This window comes from Callospermophilus lateralis, chromosome 12 (assembly GCF_048772815.1).
Source record: "Callospermophilus lateralis isolate mCalLat2 chromosome 12, mCalLat2.hap1, whole genome shotgun sequence".
Lineage (NCBI taxonomy): Eukaryota > Metazoa > Chordata > Mammalia > Rodentia > Sciuridae > Callospermophilus > Callospermophilus lateralis.
The window spans coordinates 110,897,082-110,917,724 of record NC_135316.1 but is presented as its reverse complement, the minus strand read 5'-3'; the positions used below and the strand labels follow the sequence as shown (position 1 = coordinate 110,917,724).

General features: G+C 59.7%; 1 protein-coding gene across 6 annotated transcripts in view; it reads right to left on the bottom strand.

Annotated features, from left to right (window-relative positions):
* The window catches only part of Atp11a (ATPase phospholipid transporting 11A), a 105,150-nt gene that overhangs the window by 23,067 nt on the left and 61,440 nt on the right, over positions 1-20,643 (bottom strand). For all 6 annotated transcript variants that reach the window (XR_013092890.2, XM_076872587.2, XM_076872589.2 and 3 more), the window contains exons 7-18: positions 19,550-19,653; positions 19,189-19,239; positions 16,697-16,761; positions 16,040-16,121; positions 14,879-15,029; positions 13,918-14,115; positions 11,791-11,964; positions 11,213-11,376; positions 9,474-9,545; positions 7,948-8,021; positions 6,026-6,129; positions 950-1,131 (exon numbers count right to left, since the gene is read on the bottom strand). Coding sequence is in view for 5 of the 6 variants with exons in the window: in XM_076872587.2 (XP_076728702.1) it covers positions 950-1,131; positions 6,026-6,129; positions 7,948-8,021; positions 9,474-9,545; positions 11,213-11,376; positions 11,791-11,964; positions 13,918-14,115; positions 14,879-15,029; positions 16,040-16,121; positions 16,697-16,761; positions 19,189-19,239; positions 19,550-19,653 (1,421 nt within the window). In the remaining variant the exon portion in view is untranslated. The remainder of the gene's footprint in view (positions 1-949; positions 1,132-6,025; positions 6,130-7,947; positions 8,022-9,473; positions 9,546-11,212; positions 11,377-11,790; positions 11,965-13,917; positions 14,116-14,878; positions 15,030-16,039; positions 16,122-16,696; positions 16,762-19,188; positions 19,240-19,549; positions 19,654-20,643) is intronic.

The window sequence follows — 20,643 nt, the reverse complement described above, 5'->3', positions numbered from 1 at the left end:
TAATTATTTAAATTGGCGGAGGGGCGGGAGGAATGAGTCCCAGAGAGGTTTGCAAGTGTTGGCTGGTGTTTCAAAGAGATCACTTGTGATCAACTGCCATCTCTTCACAGCCACTCATCCCCTGTGCCCCAGGGGTCACCTCTCCATCTCCATGTCCCAACATCAGCCACGCTGACCGTCCACCCCCAGGCTCCGTGCACCTGCTCTATGGCTGCCTTGTGACCACCTGTCCAGCTGAGCATCCCTCCCCTTCCCGGGCACAGGGCCACCGGCGCCCCACGGTCCTGGCTTGCTAAAGCCTGCCTGCCGCAGGGTGGGTCTCCCGCGGAGGCCTGGGTCCCCACTGCACAGTGCACAGGCACACAGCCAGCCACAGCTCTGTGCTGCACCACGCTCCCGTCAGAAGGAGCCCGTGAAGTGTTCACAGAAGGCTCCGGAACATGGAGGTCAGCCCCGAGGACTTTCTCCTCACCACGAGCAGCAGCGGTGAGCAGCAGCTGGGGCCCTGGCTTTGCTCCCCCAGCAGAACCCCTGGCCGTCCTGCTGTGCTTGCAGCCCTAGGAAGGCCTACTCCTCACTGTCCACTGTGGAGGCTGGAAGACCTGTGATTGGCGCTATCCACCAGTCACGATCACTAGGCCCTGCGACAGTCCCGGGCTATCCTAAGCTTCTTCAAAAGGCAATGAGAAATATGTTGAGGGGGAGGGAGGGGAGGGAGGGGAGGGAGGGGAGGGAACACATTAGCAAGCTCAGCCGAGGCCCCTCGCTGACCCTGGAGGACCACGGAAACCTGGACCTTGATGATCCCTAATGGGCTTTCTGAGAAGTGTGCTTCAGCCCCCTTGTTTCTGGACAGCAAAGTGGCCTCTGGCCACAGCCCCCAGGACGTTCACCCACCCTGGCCGCCCACTGCGTCGCGGGCCTGGGGTGGGCAGGTGTGTGCCTTTACCTGTCCTCCACCGCCGTGGCACCAAGCAGGATGAGGTCCCTCTCGATCTGCTCGTAGGCCTCTGCGAGCTTCTTCTCCCGGTCCTGGAGGGCCACCTTGGCGGCCTGCAGCAGTCTGCAGGCGCCCTCGTACTCCTCGGGGGCCATGCTCTTGTAGGCCACACACAGCGTGCGGAGTCCCTCCTGCAGACCACACGGCAGCGTCAGGAGGGCTGGGGCTGCGCTGAGCACGCAGGGGCCCTCCTGACGCCCACGTTCTAGTTAGGAGGACAGGCCAACCAGTGAGGGTCAGTCCTACACAGCTGGACTATTCCTGACCACGTAGAGTCCGGGGCATCATCTCGAATCACAAATTCCCATCGAGGAAGCCTGGAACACCAGCTGCCGGAAGCCGTGTGTGAACCACGGGTTTGTCTGAGCCGCCGTAAGGTGGGGAGGCTGCTTCCTGGGAACTCCTGGGTGAAACTCCCTGGTCCCAGAAAGTCCAGGTCAGCTGTGCCCTGCCTTAGCTCACATCCCTGGGTTCCAATGCAGCCGCCAGGACATGGGCGTGACTACCAAGCCCCAAACAACCCGTCTTCCCCACTCATCCTGTTTCCTGAAGAAGCTCCTCACTGGCTCCTTCTGGTGGGTTCCACTCTAAACAAAGCATTTGTGGGCCTCTTCCTCGTCAGGATCAGACCAAGGGCTCATTCACCCGTCAGTGCCCAAAGGGCTTGTCCACCCGTCAGTGAATATAAACACATTTCTCATATTTTGTGTGTATTTCTTTTCCTTAATATCTTTTTAGTTGTTGATAGACATTTATTTTTTTATATGTGGTGCTGAGAATTGAACCCAGTGCCTCACACATGCCAGACAAGCGCGCCATTGCTGGCCCCCGCCCCGCCCCTGTGTTTATTTCTTAATATTACTTCCCAGCCTTTATTTCCAGTTGGCCCACACCTACTCCCGCCCCACACAGGTCGTGAGCAGGAATCGCCAGGGTTATCACCCCAAAAGAGACTTCCCTCCTATTCTCTGATGAATGCATTGCTTAAGTCAAACCTTTCTAGGATAACAACTTGCAATTCTGTGGTAAACACCAAGTGGCATTTCTGAAGTAGACTTGTCTCACTTGGGAGCTTGCCAAGGGGAAGGCTGCCCACCAGCCTCAACTCCTGCATGAGCATTTCGCCTTCCAGGAGACACCTGGTCTTTGTGGTCTAGAACGGACTTCCCAGTATGTGTGGAAGCTCCCCGCAACTCTGGGGCACTCAGTCTCCTCATGCCTCTGACCTCCGGGTCTAGCTCAAGGGCACCTCATCGGACTGACAGCGCTCATCTCCCTGAGCACTTGAGAGCGAGGGGCCCAAGAGACCTCCCATAGACCTGAGAGCAAAGGGACCTGGGTGTGTGAAGCTGTGTTCTCCAGGAACCTTCCAGAACTCTGTTCCTGTGCACCCTCCAGACATGGTCTCCTGCTCCAAGGGGTCGAGCAAGAAGCCAGAGCTGTACTAACCCCGGCTTCCACACCCACACATGCTGCCTGGTGCCCCAGCCATGTGCACCTGCCCCTCCCCTGGCTGTGGCTGCTGGACCATGTCCTACTTCACCAAGAACTCGTGGGTCTGCGAGTAGAGGAGTGGAGCCCAAGGAGCACACGGTGAAGGCTTCGTTCACAAGTGGAAAACCCCAGGACAAGAGAACAGCTTTAAAGGAGAATCATCCCGAGTTGCCCACAGCACAGAGCTGGCGTGAGGGCACACAGAGGTCCTTGCTTCTCAAAGCAGACGGGACTTCCTCACATGGCTGCAGGGAGCAGAAGTGAAGCCTCTCTGTTCTTCCTGCCAAGGGCCAGTGAAACCCACATAGTGCACACACAGGCATGCGGACGGGGTAACACGGGCCAGGCCAACACCACCAGAAAACGACAGGACCAGATCCCCTGGCAACACGGACACCAATGTCCTCACCAGCAAGCCGGATGGGACAGGCAGGGACAGGGGCTCCCCCAGGAGACTGAGGAGCTCAGCACTGGAAATCCACTCCCCGCAGTACAAGGCCTGGCAGAAGCAGTAGAGCCAGGCCAGCATTCGAGGGACGCAGACAGGCAGCTGACCAGAACCCTGCGCCTTTCCCAGCAGGATCGCAGGTGCCTACTCAGCACGGCAGAAGCCATGGAGAAAACCCACGGCAGACGTCACATGGAGGCCAAGACAGCACTTCCCCAAGTCAGGAACAGAAGTGGCCTACCTGGCCATCTCTCCTCGTGGCATAAGAAGTTCCCATCAGAGCAACCAGGCATTAACAGGGGGACGCCCATGAAGAAGGGTGCCTAAGGACCCTCTCTGCAGATGACGTGGCCCCACAAAGACAGACCCCAGCCGGCAGAGACACCACTCCCCAGACAACACAAGGGGAGACCAAGGCAACCCCCGGAGTGACATCAGGAAGCAGAACCCTCGGCTCTGCGCTCAGCCAGAGGTGGAGGGCTGAACGAAATCACTCAAGACCCAACTCAACGGGACACCTGTGTTCACAGACCACGTCCCAGCACTGCTGGTGACAGTGCTGCCCAGGGCCACCTCAGGTCAGTGTGACCCCACAAGGAGCCCTAGGGTGGAAAAGCCCAGCTGAGATTCGTGTGCATCTCAACTGGCCCCTGAAGGACCTTGCAAAGGCCAACCAGCTCTCCTGCTCTGGTCAGCCAGCACGACACCAGGACGCAGGGCCATGACCACACCTGGAGTGGGGCGGGCAGAACACGGGGCCAGCACACCCGGCTGGCAATTCTGACAAGGCACCAGGACCGTGCTGGGGAAAGAACCGGCCGCCACCAAGGGGCTGCAAGACCGACACCTGCGAGAGAGCAAGGCTGGCCTGTCGCCGCCCCCGAGGCCAACCAAAGAGCAGCGGAGCCCGAGCCCAGGAGCTAAGCTGCGGAACCCGGAGGAAGAGCAGGCGGCCTCCCGACTCCGGGCTCCATGACGTCTCCTGGACGTGACGCCAAGCACAGACCACAGAGGAGAGCTGGATGATGGGACTCAGAAGACACAAGGGCCCCTGCACTTGCTTGATCATTGTCATTTCCTGTCAATCTGCCATTATTTAAAAATAACATTAGCAACCAGGGGGCTTCAAGGCCCTCAGGTGCCCAGCAGAGGAGATGCCCAGAGGCCAGGAAGGAGCTGTCAGGAAGGGTGGCACAGCTCGACCCCAAGAGCTCACAGCGGTCACTGGCCCAAGTGCCACACTGGACCCACCATCACATCACAAGACGGCACCAACTGAAGGAAGCAGCACTCTCCTGGGAACCGGCTCCACAAGACTCGAGGTCTGCAGGAACAGCAGCCTCCAGGCCAACCAGGCACACCGCTGGCTGAGGAAGGCACAGGCCATGGCCACGCCCGGGCACACCGCTAGACCTGGGCAGTTGCCGTCTGCAGGAAGGGTGCCCTGGGGACACGGTGCGGCAGACTAGACAGGGCAGAAACTGGGGTGAAACAGCTGGAGGATTTTAAGGAAAAGCCTCAGAAAGCTGCAGAGAGACAGGTGGCAGCTGACCACACAGGAACCGCTCAGTGGGAGCAGGAATACCAGAAGAATGACCATGGACAGTCACTTGAGCTCCCCGAGCTGAGGAAGCTCCAGAGCCCAGGCAGCAGGCCAGCCATGCACAGATGAAGGGCCACCATGCCATCTGGCCTCTCCAGCTGCCCAAACCCCGCAGTCCACTGCAGCTGACTTCAACAACCCCGGAGTGGAGACTGTCTGAAGCATGGTCCACCCACCCATGCTGCCAGCTCCACGGAAACCACGGCAGACCAGCAAACACCCACCCACGTGGACAACCCTCCAAACAGCTAGTGCTGCAGAATCCAGAGGGACCCTGGCAGGAGAAGGCAGAGGTGCACACCCACACAACACACACAGACACGCAGACACACATGCACCCACGTGGACAACCCTCCAAACAGCTAGTGCCGCAGAATCCAGAAGGACCCTGGCAGGAGAAGGCAGAGGTGCATGCCCGCACACAGACACACAGACACAAAGACACACAGAGACACATGTGCACACACGCAGACACACATGCACACACGAAGACACACGTGTACCCACGTGGACAACCCTCAAAACAGCTAGTGCTGTAGAAGCCAGGGGGGGACCTTGGCAGAAAGCAGAGGTGCACGCCCGCACACAGACACACAGACACACGGACACACAGAGACACATGCGCACACATGCAGACACACAGACACACACGAAGACACATGTGCACCCACGTGGACAACCCTCAAAACAGCTAGTGCCGTAGAAGCCAGAGCGGACCCTGGCAGGAGAAGGCAGAGGTGCATGCACGCACACAGACACACAGACACACACACAGAGACACACGAAGACACACACACATATGCACACGCACACAGACACACACACACAGATATACACAGACACAGAGACATACAGAGACACATGCGCGCACGCACACAGACACAGAGACACACACATGCGCATTCGTGCACACACACGAAGAGACATGCGCACACAGACACACATGCATACACACGTGCATACACACATACACATAAGCAGACAAATACACAGACACATGTGCACACACATGCAGATGCGCACACACTCAGAAACAATCGCAGGCACATGCAGAAACACAGACACACACACTACACATGCAGGCACACGCAGACTCGTGTGCACACAGACACACAGACTTCAGTCAGCAGCAGGGTTTTAAGGTTTTGCCCTAATAAGTGCAATGAAGCCCAGCGGGTGCTGGAAGACACCCTTTAGCAACCCTCTGGCAGAAGGTGGATGCAGCTGTATGGAGACGTGTCTGTGTGTGTCTGGGGCTTTATAAACTAGGAGCAGAAAGAGATTTCTGGACCAGGAGTAGAGATTTCCAGGCCACGGCTGTCCCACCTGCTCCTTCCTCCTGGGGAGATGGGCTATAAGAATGTGGCCCGCCACCTCGAGGAACTGCCACCAGATTCCCAGATCCCAGGCACCAATGGAAAGAAAGGAGCCCTCCCTGGGCAGAGGGCCACCTTGGGCCGCCTGTCCTCACTGGTCTCACCACTGCATTGCGCTCCACCCTGGCTCGGATCTGGTCCACTCTGCCTTCCGTCACCCTGGGAAATATGGAAGAATCCGCTCCTTTGCAAAACAGATAGATTTCTCCTATGAAATAAGAAATAAGAAGAGAAAACCACCAAGGTTGAATTTCATCCCGACACGGGGGCCCTGCACCGCTTTCCACCACTGGAATGCCTCAGCAGGACACCAGGCCTGAGACCACTGCCAGGTGGTAAAGCCCGCTTCTCTGTGTGTCACGGCAATGTCTACAGAGGCTGCTACGTGTCCCATGACTTTGGTGCAAATCCTGCAGGTGGCGCCTGCTCTTCTCCCTCATGTCGTGACCCATCTCGGGGTAGGTGCTGTGGGACTCAGTGGGTTGAGATACACAGCCAGGTCCCCAGCAGCCACAGTGTCCTCCCGAGGCTGCCCACCCAACACAGGGAGCTCTGTTCTTGGACAGCAACTCGGGACACTGCTAAATGTGCTCTAAGCAACCCCCACCGTCCTCAGTGGTCTCTGGAGGGGACGCTGCTAAACGTGCTCTCCATACCCTCTGCTGTCCTTGGCAGTCTCCAGGGGAAGATAAGGATGGCTGCTCTCAGCCAGGACCTCAGGACAGCTCTGCCCAGGTGATCCCCTGCTGCTTCACACAGACAAGAGGTCTCAGCACCAGCAGAGGAACCTGGCCAACAAGGAATTCCCCGAGGCTGGACTGGGCAGATCCAGGGCAGCAGCACTGTTTGGTGACTGACCTGGCATTTGCCCAGAGAGGGACCAGCCTGGTGTTGCCTAGTTTAGGAAACAGCAAGGTCCCCAGCTCTCGAGGTGCTGCTCTGAGCTGCATGGTGAGTGGACTGGCCCCATCTCCCCAGGGCTCTGCAGGGGGCAGGGGCAGGGGCAGGGAGTGCCCTGCTGGGTGGGGCACACGCTGCCTCTTTCAGGACTGGGCCAGAGGCAGAGGCTCCAATGCAGGGCCACGTCCAGCGTGTCACCATGGGGCCACACAGGGAGGAGTGCGACTGAGGAGGCCGTTGTCGCTGGCCAGGCAGCACTGAGCCATTCTGGATGTGCACGCAGGAGGGCAAGCCCATGCTGGGCAGCGCCTGGGCCTGTGGGGACGGCGGTGGACACTGAGGCTGGGCTGCTGACGACGGCTGGGATGGTGGTGCAGGGCCTGGACAGGGGTGTGGATGACCCTCTCCAGTCCCCTGCAGCGGGGGCACAGGGTGTGCTGCACTAGGGGCAGGGGCTGGAGCTGGCAGGGCCCAGGTGCCAGGCTGCAGGCTGCTAACAGTGGGACTCCAAGGGAGCCTCCTTGGGGACAGTGAGGGGGGCCTCATGGGCTCTGCCAGACGGTGGAGGGGCCAGCCAAGGCTCAGGAACCTTCCAGAAGCAGGAGGAGCTGAGGTGCCACGAACAGCCCTGGGCTGAGCAGGGACACGAGCCAAACACCACAAATGCTGAGCGCCCAGAGGTCACCAAGGTCACACAGTCAGAGGGTCTGACCCCACCTCGTCCTCCATCCAGAACCCTGAGGCAGAGCCTGAGCCTGGGGCTCGTGAGACCCTCTGCCCAGCAGAGCACACAGCTCAGTGACGTGTGTGTCACCACCGGAACACCTTCCTTCCCCAACAGCGGGTGTTCGAGAGCTGAAACACACTCGGGCACCCGTGAGCGAGTGAGCGCCAAGGGGCATGTTCTCCCTGGTCTGTGGACACCAGGAGACGCTCGGAGGACGTGCATGGGTGTGGCTGCACTCGGGCCTCCCGCTCAGGGAGGCAGGCTTCCCTGGACAGGGTGGGAGTTCACCCACACCCAGCAGGACAATGGCCTGGCTCCGGTCCTCAGAGCTGCCAGAGTCCAGCTACTGGAAAAACAAAACCGCCCCGCACCATCTGAGAAGCCAAGAGAAGCCCCTACCTGTGGCGGCTCTGACGATGACACTCATTCTCCTTCTCACAGAGTCAAAACTCAGAATCTCCAGCAATTCAAACCTGAAAAAAAGGACTCTCACTCTTTTTTGGGTCTGACATGAGCTGCCGAGCACGGAGGGCCACCAACTCCACACCAGGACGGCAGCATCCTCTACTCTCCGCGCCCTCCAAGCCTCACAGGTGCCACCTGAGCTCTGGACGCCAGGCACCCAGCTCTGCTCTGCACTGTCCTGGTGCTTGGGGGGATGCTGACCGAGTCCAGCTCCGAGGCCCCTGCCTCAGAGAGGACTGACCACCGTGGGCACTTGGGCTACTGAAAACTGTCCACAACCCCTTAGGCTGGGGCCAGCAGGAGGCTGGGGAGAGGCTGCACCCTGTGGCTGTGCAGATGCCCTGGGTCCTCAGCGTACTGCAGGGTGGGTCCTGGTCTCTGCAGTGACCTCACTGCCTGCCCACGTGGAAGCCAAGACCAGGCAGAAAGCAGGTGGGAACCTCCTCCCTCAACAATGGCCATTCAAGAACTGAGACACACTTGGGCACCCGCAGTTGGGCGAGCGCTGAGGGTTCTGGCTTTCCCCTGCCCACAGGGAGCCCTGGGCCCAGAGGTCTGGGTCTGCAGGGAGGAGCCCACCCAGGCCGAGAGGCTCACCCATTCCCAGTTGTCCATGAACTTATTTTTTATTTAAAACTAAGACTGTTGGAGGCCATCACCACCACATCCCATGTTCTTTCCAACCTGTCTTAGCCTGTGTCCATTTATGCCATTCCTAAGAAGGAACACCAGCGGCCTCCGAGTCAGAACTCAAGATGTGACTTCTGCCTCCGGAGTGAGCTCTTTGATGCCGAGACTGCCCCTGGGCATCAGCTGGCCTTTCTACAGCAGAGCTGCGTACTTGGGAGGACTCTATGCTCCAAGACCAGGGGCTGCTGCCTCAGCAGGGAGGCCGGAGGAGGTTGGAAGGTTCTAGAAGCCCTGAGGATTTCTGTAGCTGGCCCCCAGCTGGTGGTCTACCAGGAGTGATGCAAACCTTCGGGGCCTAGCTGGAAGAGGAGGTCACTGGGGGTGCACCCTGGAAGGGGATGTCTTGTCCCCGCCCCCTCCTCTCGCTCCCTGCTTCCTGGCCACCATGAGGCGGCAGCTCTGCGCCACCATGTGGAGGCGCCATGATGGACTGCCTTACACATCCCAGAAACGAGAGGGCCAGGCGACCGCGGACTGAAACCTCTCGGAGCAGGGGCCAAGGGCGCTCTTTCCCCTTTCGCCGACTTCCTCGGGTGTCCTGTCACCGTGCTGGAGAGGGACTGGCACAGAGAAGAACCTTCCCTGACAGACCCTAGCCACCCCTCCAGGAAGCCCCTGGGGACATGCCCTGCGCCGACAAGGCCCTCTTTCCTCCCACTGTCCTGTCTCACAGGGCTCCGGAGGTTCTTGGAAATCAGGGCACCCATGGGGGGACATTTTTCTGAATGACAGACCCCGCAGCCCCTCCTCATGGCCGCGCAGCACCTCACCTCTCGATGTCATCGTTCCTGTTGAGAATCTCCATGTAGTTGTCCTTCAGCCGCAGGTATGTGAAGCCCAGCCTGCGGGCGAGAGGCAGACCAGTGAGCGGGCGCGGTCCCTCCCCACCGAGCACAGCTTTCCTGGGGAAGGAGAAATGCTGTGGGGAGCAGGCTGTGAACTGCACTTCAAAGCCAGGTGGGAGAAGGAGTCAGTCCCACCCCGGCCAGCGCTCCCCGGACGCACATCCCCCCCCGTGACCCAGGCTCCTGTGGGTGCCGAGGCTCCCCACCCTGTCTCTGCACACGTCTACTGGACGCTCACAGGCTTGCTCACTGTTGCTCATAGGGAGTACGACGTCGGGACCCAGAGGACCTTGGAAGCTGTCCCCAAGGTTCCTGGGTGGGAGACCCCTCCCCATGCTGCAGTGAGGAGGGGGGACGAGACCAGCAGGCTCCAAGCTCACAGTGACTGGCCTGTGTCAAGCCTGTGACGTGCACCTGTCCCTCTCCCACTCGCCCCCTGTGCTTCACCTTCTGGATGCAGGAGAAAGCCCACCCCCAGAGGCCGGTGCTCAGCCCTGGACTTGAGGCAGGTCTGCAAGAGCAGGCATCTGCCCTTGTCACACGGGGTGCTCTGCACAGCAGTACCACAGCAGGCAGTCGTCCCCAGACAGCCCTCACATTTGATTGATAGGACACCAGGCCAGGGTGCTGCTCACGCCATGTGATCCCAGCAATACCCTCTCCCACGGCTGAGAGCGCAGCACCATTCCAGGCACCTGCCGGAGAGGGAGGAAGAAGGCCTGGCCTTGGGGCTGACAGATGGACACCAGTGCCAGCCATCATGGTGGGCAGGGCCAGGAGTCGGGCAGTGGGCCTGCCTACCCCATGGGAGCCTGTGCTGAAGGACAGGACAGGGGTGCTCTGGCCTCGACGGTCTGCCTGGAGTGCGGCTCAGTCCTGAGCACCTCCCAGAAGAGCTAGATCAGCTCTGAGTGGTCCCACCCAGTGGGAGTGGGCTTGGGGGCTTCGGAAGCCCACAGTGACAGCATCGCACAGGAGAAAGATGCCGACTTAGAGGCAGCAGGACGCTGCTCGACAAAAAGCGCTGACCCTTCTCCTTGTTGCTCCTTCAGTCTTGGGATTAACCCACGTCATAGGCAGCACAGAGGGGACCTGAGAGTCACCTGACTCCCAAGCCAGGAAAATCCAGAACGACTTGCCCGGTTTGAAACTGTGGGGCGCGAAGGGAACGTTTCCAGCATTGCCAGTGCTGGTGTGAAACGCCGACTCCGACCGGCATCAAGACCACTCCAGTCCCTCTGGTGGGGTACGAGATGCACAGGCAGCCAGCAGGCAGGGCCCCAGCACCCATGTCACCCACCAAGCCCTGTGGTTTAGGGGAAACTGCCGCTAGGCCTTGGTTCCTGAGTCTAGGAGGAGACCAACGCTAGAGGGGATGGGGGTGGCTCCGTCCTCAGGAGCCTGACCAGGACTGTCCCTCTGACATACTGCAGATGGGGGAGCCGCGTGAATGACGCCATGAGGACTCTCATGCAGCTTCTCTATGAGGCCCCCGAGGTACGGGGCCCAGAGGGGCCTGAGGCCATAGGCAGCTGCTGCTCAGCCCAGGAGCTCAGGACTCATGGGGACGGGTGGCGACCAGGACAGGGGGCGAGGGACCGGGGACTGCCCACAGCGGATCTTGCCGCTCAGCTGAGCCCCACCCCGCGGTGGCCCAGACCCACCTCTGGATGCCTTCCACCAGCGCCACCTCGTCAGGCGAGGATGATATGTACACGCAGGACTTCCCTGAGTCCGGTGACTTCCTGGGGCCGTCCACCTGGTCGTCATCTTTCACCTGCACAGTGTGGCAGAGACAGAGGGCCCGGAAAAAGAGCTCCTCCCGCTCCTGTGAAAACACGGCCAGGGGAAGTCCATGGCTCACAGCTGCCCAGAACAGGAGGCGCCCGGCAGGACACACCCCCACTCCCATGCTGCCACTCGGAGGGTGGGTGTGAGCATGTACACGTGTGCATCTTCAGGAGTGTGCCTGTCTGTGCACTCTGTGTGCTCACTGCTCTCTGAATACCGTCTGCCCTGCCTGTTCAGGGATTCCAAGGTCCTAGCATGGAATCACCGCTTGTCGTCCCCCAGGGGACACCGGCAGCACAGCAGCATCTGACCAGAACCTCACTGAAGTCCCACGGGGTCCTGCCTCTCCCAGATGCTCCAGTGAGAGGCACACTTTCTAGAGGGGAGACCACCTCGCACACATGTGCCTAGCATGGTGACACGTTCCTGCCTACAGTGGGCCAGAACCTACCCTCCCACTGACGCCCGGGGAAGAGTCAATCATGTCGATGCCAGAGGAGTCGGGCAGGACCTGCCCGTTGCAGATGACGTGGGGCACGTAGACCTGACCCTCGATGCAGCACTCTTTGAACGCCATGTTGTTCTCTGTGAGTGTGCCCGTCTTGTCCGTGAAGATGTACTCCACCTGCGGGTGAGGCACACACCCTCAGACGCCACCCAGACCTGTGGCCGTGTCACCCTGGCCCAGGTGACAGTCTGGCAAGATACAAACATCGCATGGCTTGCCCCAGATAGATGTAGAGCCGTGGGCGTGTCCGCTGCACCCCGACTTACCCAAGCCCCCTAAGGTGGGCAGACCTCCCACATGCTTCCCATGTGATTTCATGGAATTCAGATTAAAGTACTGCTAAACCCCAAGGCTGCCTTGGCAAGGGTGAAAGGGGCAAGAAAATGGTAAGACCTGCCGTCCCCACACCCTGGGTCCACCCTCTACCTGGCCCCCTGCAGAGGGGAGCTGCACTGCAGGTGGTATCTGACTCCACAGCCTGCAGCATGACCCGAGGGGCCTGTGTTCAGGGCAGCACCAAGGTGCTGGGTCAGGCTTTTGAGCCTCAGTCTTGCACTGGTGAAATGCAGGCGGCAGCGCTGACCTCTAAGGAAACACACACAGGCACTGGGAGGGTGGGAGCCGGTTCTGCCTCACTGCTAAACACCCATCTCAGTCTGCTGTGAAAGTGACACTGTAACCTGGCCATCGGGGAAGACCCTCACTCTCAACCTGCCCCTCAGTTCTGACCTCGGGGCCCACACTCTATGCCTCCTGCTGCAGCTGGTTTTGCTCAGAACCAGACAGGACCGTGATCCCATCCCAACAGACTCCAGGAGGGAGGAGAGACCTGCAGCCCTGGGCACGGCTCGATGTTCCTCTTCCCACAGAAAAAACTCTGCCACCGAATTTCTCAGGAACATATGAAACAGGATACGGGACTCCAGAGGCGAAGAGCTCACCCCTGAGCTAAGACCTGGGCAGCACCGAAGCAACAGTGACCGGCCCGTCCCGGGAGCAGCCAGAGGAACGTCCAGTGAGACAGCGACCTGCCCGTCGCGGGAGGAGCCATTGGAACGTCCAATAAGTCAGCGACCTGCTCCCTCATGGGAGGAGCCATAGGAATGTCCAATCAGAAAGTGACCCGCCCCTTGTGGGAGGAGCCATATGAATGTCCAATCAGAGAGTGGCCCGCCCTTCACAGGAGGAGCCATAGGAACGTCCAGTTAGACGTCAGAGCACAGTCCCACCTCTGAGGGCAGTGCCCCTCACAGGAGGCACGTCTAGGGTCCCAGGCAGAGGCTAACCACCCATCAATAGCCTCTGCTGGGGTCCTGGGGGTGGGAGGGGTCAGGACGCAGTTGCCATTCTAAAGTGGGCTTTAAGGCTACTGAATTACACAAGGCGGTGAATTACCTGGGCCACCTCCAAATTGTGACAGAGCAGAAAGGCTAGACTGGGGCTGTGGGAAGGCCACTGCGAGGCCAGTGAGGACGAAGGAACCCCCTTCCTGTGGTTCTCCCATGCAGGGCAGTGCTGCGGATCTGCAGCTTTGCCCTCACACTGTGGAGACCTTGGCACCTCTTGTGGGGGTAAGGGGGCAGCGGCAGTGACCCCATCTGTGGCCATTCCCAGACTCCACAGAGGACACCTCGCATCCACTTCTTTGTGTGATCTGCGCCACAAGCTGGCAGGGCCGTCCGCACGGCACAGAGTACAGACCCGATGCTAGGGGTGAGGCATGGGGCTATGAGGATGCCCACGTCCACCTGCTCATCTCTAGAGAGGCACCCAGTTCTTCAGCTCACACCATGAAGGCCCAGAATGAGCAAGGTCACGGATGGGCTAACCAGGGCTGCTGACACAACTGACCTTGCACACGCTATGAACATGAAAGCCCTACCAAGGGCCACACAGAGTCCATGCCAGCTCACGCGTCTCTCACGGGTCACAGGAGAGCCGACGTGCATGAATCCCAATAGAGACAGCTCACCTACCATCAGCGGGACCACAGCACAGGCATCTTGCACCTGCACATCTGGACACAGGGGAAAAGCACTAACCCTCCAGGAAGAATCGGGCGACACTGACCTGACCCAGCTCCTCGTTCAAGTCGGACGTGTTGACCAGAGGCCCCTCTCCTGTTTCCTCGTCGAACATGTCCTCGTCCCAGCTGATGAAGTAGGAGCCAAGGAACTTCTGCATCTCCACAGTGACGTACATGGACACGGGGATGATGTAGTTGAAGAGCACCATGAAGGCCAGGAAGTCCGTGAAGGCCCTGAGGAACTGAGCACACAGCTCCTCAGTACCCACGTCCCCCAGGGCCAAGCCTCATGCAGGGTGCAGGCGAGCCAGACTGCCTGCCCAAGTCCACAGTGAGGGCTGCTGGGCAGCAGGCCACGCCTGGTTGCATCCTCACCAGGCCAGGGACAGACTTTGATGTTAACACAAGCGTGCCACCAGGGACACGGCGCCACACAGGCTGACGGGACGGAGATACCAGATTGGAACATCCGTGACAAACAACAGAACTCACCAAGAGAAAACCTAGGAGATGCCAGAGACGTGAGCCTGGTAAAAGGACCGACCTATGCGGCTTTATTCCATGCGTGCACCCAGGTTAGTTTTGGGGAGGGCAGGCTGTTGCACACAGCAAAGACACGGCACGAGGTTTGCACACGGCCCTGCTCTGCCCTCTCTGCCCACAGGCCTGGGTGAGCACATGGGGCAAGGTTTACACACGACCTTGCTCTGGAGTCTGAGCCCCTTTCTCCCTGTGCTTGTCTCAGCAGGTGCCATCTATCCCCAAATCACTGGCAGGCATTTCCTGAGCACCCTGCAAGCACAGGGCACTGGGCAGGTCGGCAGCCCAGGAAGCCCTCTCGGGCATGGTCCTGAACATTTCCCAGGGGGACCAGCGCCCCAGGTGTGTGCTCCTACCATCTGAGGACGGCTCAGAGTCGATGCCCCACTATGGCAAGGACCCCCCACTATGTGCCGGCAGCAAGCCTGACGGCCACCCCTGCCCTGAGGAGGGCATCCTCCATACCAGGTTCCGCTGCCTCTCCGACTCGGTCTTCTGGTTATACCAGGGCTCGTCCCGGAAGGGCTCGCTCTGCCACACGTACTTGAGCACAGTGTTGACCAGCGCCTTGCTCACCAGGATGCAGAGGTAGACGATGAGGAACACATTCATTGACCTGCAACGCCACGCCAGAGTCATGTGGGCTGCCTGCCGACGGGGGAGCTCCACCGGCCTCTCCCACACAAGGTGGGACAAGCGGGCCATGCGGGCCGTATTTCCAAGGAGGTACCCGGTTAGTGCCCAGCTGTGTACACTGTACCATCACTAGCTTGGAATCCAGAGGCCACAAGGCCAAGAGTCTAGGACAGGAAGACGGTCAGCAGGAGGGATGCTGCACCCAATCCCACTTCTGAGGACGCCACCTGAGCACTATTGGGGCACTGAGCACTGTGAGGCACTGAGCACTGCGGGGCACTGAGCACCGTGGGGCACTGAGCACCGTGGGGCACTGAGCACTGCGGGGCACTGAGCACTGCAGGCCCATAGAGGCCTAGCTTTGTCGAAGGGCTCCTTCCCAGTTCCCACCATGCACTTCTGAAGGCCCCTGAGACATGCAGACATCTGGGGGCAAAGGCCTCCTCCCTTGACGAGTCCGTCTCCCTCTGCTCCAGGCAGCCATGGAAGACAGAGACCCAGTGCCTTCAGAAGCCACACAGGTGTCCACTCCAGGAGGGACACACTTTTACCAGGGGCAGAGAAAACAGAACTCCAAGCCACGCCTTCTGGCAAATCCACTAGTACCTTGACCCGGCCGGAGGGCCTCCCTGTCTAAGGGGGATAGCTGCCTCTGCTAAGGGCTCCTTAGTAAAACCACGTCCAGACCTCCATCTGGAGGTCTCTCCCTGGCGGAAGGAGCTGCGGGGCACCACAACCCACTGGGAGCTAGGACTCAGGGGGTCTCCAGGAGCAGGTGCACCTGCTGGGCCTCGGGTGCTGAGGCCAGGCCAAGCAGGGGAGCCCTCTACCTCACAGAGAGATAAGCAAGTCCCCCCGAGTGGTCAGCCCTGGGCTACTCCACACTGCCTCCAGCACCTCGGAGGAGCGAGGCCAAGGGGACAGTCTGGCCTCCAGTGGCTGACCACAGCATGGCCATGGCACAGCCGTCACCCTTGCCCCGACCCTTACTTTTCCACGGCAGATCTCTTCTGGGATTTCGACTGATAGTTCAAGGCCATCTTGGTCTCCATGCCTGTGTAGATAGCCACACCTGAAAGCAGAAGGGTAACGCGATGGCCACGCACAGAGGCATTGGCCTGCTCACGGGCCACACGGCCTGGTGGGATGGACTCTCAGGCCAGACAGTGGCACTTCTCATTGTGCCAGACAAGGGGCTGCCCCTGAGTCACCGTGGGAGTCTTCGAAGACTTTCCTGCACAGAGGACAACTGCAGTTTGAGAGTGCACCTTAACATCAGGTGAAGAGTGACGTCTGTCAGGGTCTCTGCAGCAGCGCACACTTGTGTATTTAAACAGTCATCTCATGTGACTGAAACGGGACAGCCTGCCAGAACCGGGCAGTTGGCAAAGTCCCGTGGTGTGCAAGAGCTTCCCGCAGGACCGTTGGGGTCCTCCCCAGATACGACGTTGTTTCTGAGTCACAAACCACATGTGCCTCGTGAGCAGGCCTGTGTTTTGCGTGTGGCATTGTGGGTGGCTGTCACCCGTCAGCACAATGTCCTCAGTGAGGCACAGCTGCCACCGTAAAGGACACAGCACCCCAGCCCTGTGTACAGCAGCCTTGTTTTCAGAAGCGGGACCAGCAACTACTAATTAAAACATTTACCAAAGATCTTCTCGGTGTTCTTGAGCGTGGCTCCTCGGAGAAGCAGGTTTTCTGATCCCAGTGGCCTGTGAAGACAAGGACAGGCACAGAACGTGAAGCAACAGAGGCCAGAGGCAGAGGACAGTGGAGGCTCCAGTGTCATGGCAGGTCACTGAAGCCAGCCAGGTCCCCAAGGAAGTATGGCTGCCGGGCCCTCCGCTGCCCTTGGAAGTGGGACCCCAGGTCCTGACCCGGGCCCAGAGTCTGAAAGCTCCCACAGAGTCCTGCTAGGGGCCATTAAGGTGGCCCCTGGGTATCCCAACAGTGTCACCAGCAGCACCGGAGACACGTCCGAAAATCCACATCTACTGCATCTGAGGCCCTGGGGCGGTCCAGCACCCGTTCCCCACGAGCCTCACGTCCGAGGATGGCTGCTCTAGGGACCCCAGAATGTTCTGGAAAGGCCAAGGGTGTGCGTTTTGTTCAAACTTGAGCTGTTTCCATCACAACCTCATGAGACTTGGGAGTCTCTTCAGTGCCACCAGGTTTGAAGGTGACAGCTGGGAGGCTGTGGCCTTTGTGATCCCTGGGAGTCAGGCTGCAGAAGGGGCCTGGAGGAGGGGACCTGAGGGGAGTTTCTGGGGGAAACGAGCAGCATTGGAGGGTTAAGGGTCACTCCCTGAAGCCCGAGCGCTGCTGCAGGCACGAGGCCCCGTGGCAGCAGACGCTGTTCCTGGGGGCTTTGCCTTCCAGTGGCTCCTGGATGACGTCACTTCTTGTCTCCTGAGCAGTGGCAGCGATAGGCAGAAGGTGAGTGTGCACATTTTGCTACTGACAACACCCTACCGATCCCTTGGAGGGCAGGAACCGCTGCTAGGACCTGCTGGGGCTGTCTGCTGGTGGGCTGATGTCCCTACGCTGTGGAGGGGGAGAACCACCAATGTCACATACGTAACTACGTTCAGTGACTTGGCCTACGCGGCTCTGCTTCACCGGCTGGATGACCGGGAGGCCTTGGGCCAAGGGGCACCGTGCGGAGGAGCACCCCAGGCGCGCAGCTGGCATCCTGCTGCCCCGGCCAGACAGCCACTAAAGACATGGCTCCTGGGGCTGTGCAGAGCTGTCAGCCTCTGTTAGCAGCACACTTGGATAATCGATGTCACAAGCACTTATGAAAACAAACGGCCCGTTTAGAGTGGGTCTCTGGGAAGTCTAAAAATAATTTACTTGAGCAAGTGCTTTGCTTCTTGTTTGAAGAGAAGGAAGAAGAACTATCCCTCTGTGTGACTGAGGATTGGACAGACGGCTTACAGCCTCCATGTTTTCGACAGCTACAAATATCTTTAAAACCCCAGGTATTAAAAGGTGTACTGAATAGTACAAATATTAAAAGGCCAAACTAGAATTGGTGTCAAAGTATAACCCGGCAGCCGTCACCCTCTGAGGCACCTGGCATCCCAGCGACAGCAGGAGGACTGGGAAGCCACCTCAGATCCACCCACAGGTGACGAGGCTCCATCTACCTCCTCATTCATGTACCAACCAACCCTCACCACTGAGAAGGAGGCTCTCTTCAGAGCAATCAGGGACCTACCTTGGTACAATATGTACCCAGGAAAGCTGAAGCCACGCCCCACGGACCTGGGCAGCACTCGTCAGCCCACGGATGGGCGACAATGAGACCTGCTAAGCCGTGCACCGTCTCCCCACGGCTGTCTGACCCAGGCCTTCCAGGGGATCCCAGGGGCTGGAACCTCAGTAACTGCTTTGTCTGACACCCCCCCGAGTCTGTCCCTGACAACCTGGAGACCGCCTGAATTGGAAGACAGACGCCTTCTCGGGCCAAGGGACTTCCCAGAAAGGGGCAGCTCCCAAACCCACTCAAGTCGTGTTCCTAGAACGTGCCACTGCAAACAACTGCCAGTCCGCAAATCAGACACAGCCCCCGAGACCACAGTCAGCGCTCAGCAGGGACAACCGACGGCGGCAGCCAGGGCCCAGGTGGCTCATGGTGCTGCTGCCCCATGTGGGTGTGCCGCATGTGACCACAGCGGCCAGGACCACGGCGACAGAGCCGGTGCATGCACCCAGCCAAGCTGCTCCTGGTGTCTGGCCCTGAGCCCAAAGGTCACCCCGGGGTGACCTCAAGAGGTGTACACACTGGCAAATGTCCTCCAAACCAGCAGCCTGCAACCTCAGGGCTGAGGCCTACCAGTGTGCTTGCTGTGAGAGGTGCTGGCCACCCTTCCTCTGGGCATGTCCCTCAGGCTCCCTTCCCGATCCAGCCCAGCCCAGGCAGTGACCCTCCAGGCGGCCACCCTCAGGGCAGACCTGCTCAGAGTGTTCCAGGGCCACCTTAGTTAACCTGCACAGACGCACACCTGGGAAGCAGCCGGGAGCAGAACCGGGCATTCCTCAGGGGACCCCACCATGAAGGCTGCGGGTGGCCAGCCCTCCCCCATGAGGAAGGAGCGCTCCCAGAGCAGCAGGGGGCCATGGCCACGGCCACTCACCTCACCACAGGGTCGTTCAGATCGCTGTACACATTGATGCGGCCCACAAACCTGGAACAGAGAAGCCAGTCACGGTGCTGCACTCGGCCCTCCTGGGGTGCACTGGCCGCTGGCCCACCTGGGCCCTGGCCTCTCAGTCTGTTCTCCCCGCCATGATCGGGTGGCCTTCCTTAACTCCACTTACAAGTTACCTCCTCAAAATAAACAGACTTCGCTTTTCCTCAACACTTAACCCACGGGCCTCTTCCAGCGTTTGCATAAAAAGTAACAGAAGTGGCCTCGCGCGCCTGTGGACAGTCCAGCCCCGCCTGCCGGTCAGTGCTCCCCGAGGCCCGCCTGCTGTGCGCCTCCAGGGCCTTACTTGTACAGGTCGGGCTGCGGCTGCTCACACTCGATTGTGGCATGCAGGCGATCGACGTCTTCCTCCGTGTGGAAGCCCTTGGTGTCCTGGACCGCGTAGTGTGTCTGCAAAGTGACAGGGGCACTAGCTCACCACCCAGCCCGGCGCCACGCTGGCCACCCACCTGGGGGCAGCCCCCGCTGGTGTTTTCGGTGCACACACACAAGCCTGACGCAGAGCCAACGTGACACCGGGAGACGTGGGAGGGGAAGCCTGTGTCTGCTCACAGCCTGAAAAGACCTGGCAGCACCGTCTGCCCCCCGGCTCGAGGCCAGGAAACGCCAACTCTCCAATTCTCACCTAAACACTAGCACGGCAAAGAAGCCGGCTGGGATTCTCCAAAATTGGACTGTTGGACATATCTGTCCCAGTAGTAGCCACTAACCAGGCCAGTGGCCTGTGCTTCCCAGGGCTGGCCTCTGGCTGCACTTGGTTTACCTCCCCACTCTGCCACCGCTGCCCTCGCCTGTCATCACTGGGCCAGCACAGCTTCTGAGTGACCGTGGGGCTGCCTGGACCAGAGGGCCACTCAAGCCCACGCACACATCGGAGCCACAGGAAGCTGCCAGGCCGCTGCTACAAGCCGGCCCCCGGCTTCCCACGCAGCAGCCCCAGGGCTGTGTTCCTAAGGGGAGCCTGGTGATGCCCATGCTGCCGTCAGAGCACCTGTGGCAGGGACAGGAGGGCCAGGGGCTGCAGCTCTCCCCTGCAATGAAGGAAGGACCATGTCCAGGAGACCGGAGGGGAGGCAGTGCCCCGTGTCTCCTCTTCCTCGCCTTTCTAAGGGTCAGGGACTGGGCAGACACACAGTGAGCTGTCCCCACCTCCTGGGGCGCTTGCTTCCCCAGTCATGTCCCCACAGACCCTGAGAGGAGGTCTGTCCTCGGCTCACACATGGGAAAAGCCCCTGCAAGGCCCACGTAGTACAGCTCCCCGGACATCAGCTGGGCCTCCTACCCCACGCTCTGCCCTCAAAGGCAGGGTTCCCATAACTCCCGTCCCCGGAGCCAAACCAAATGCAGGGGCATGACTTCAGGGAAAAATTAACATGCAGA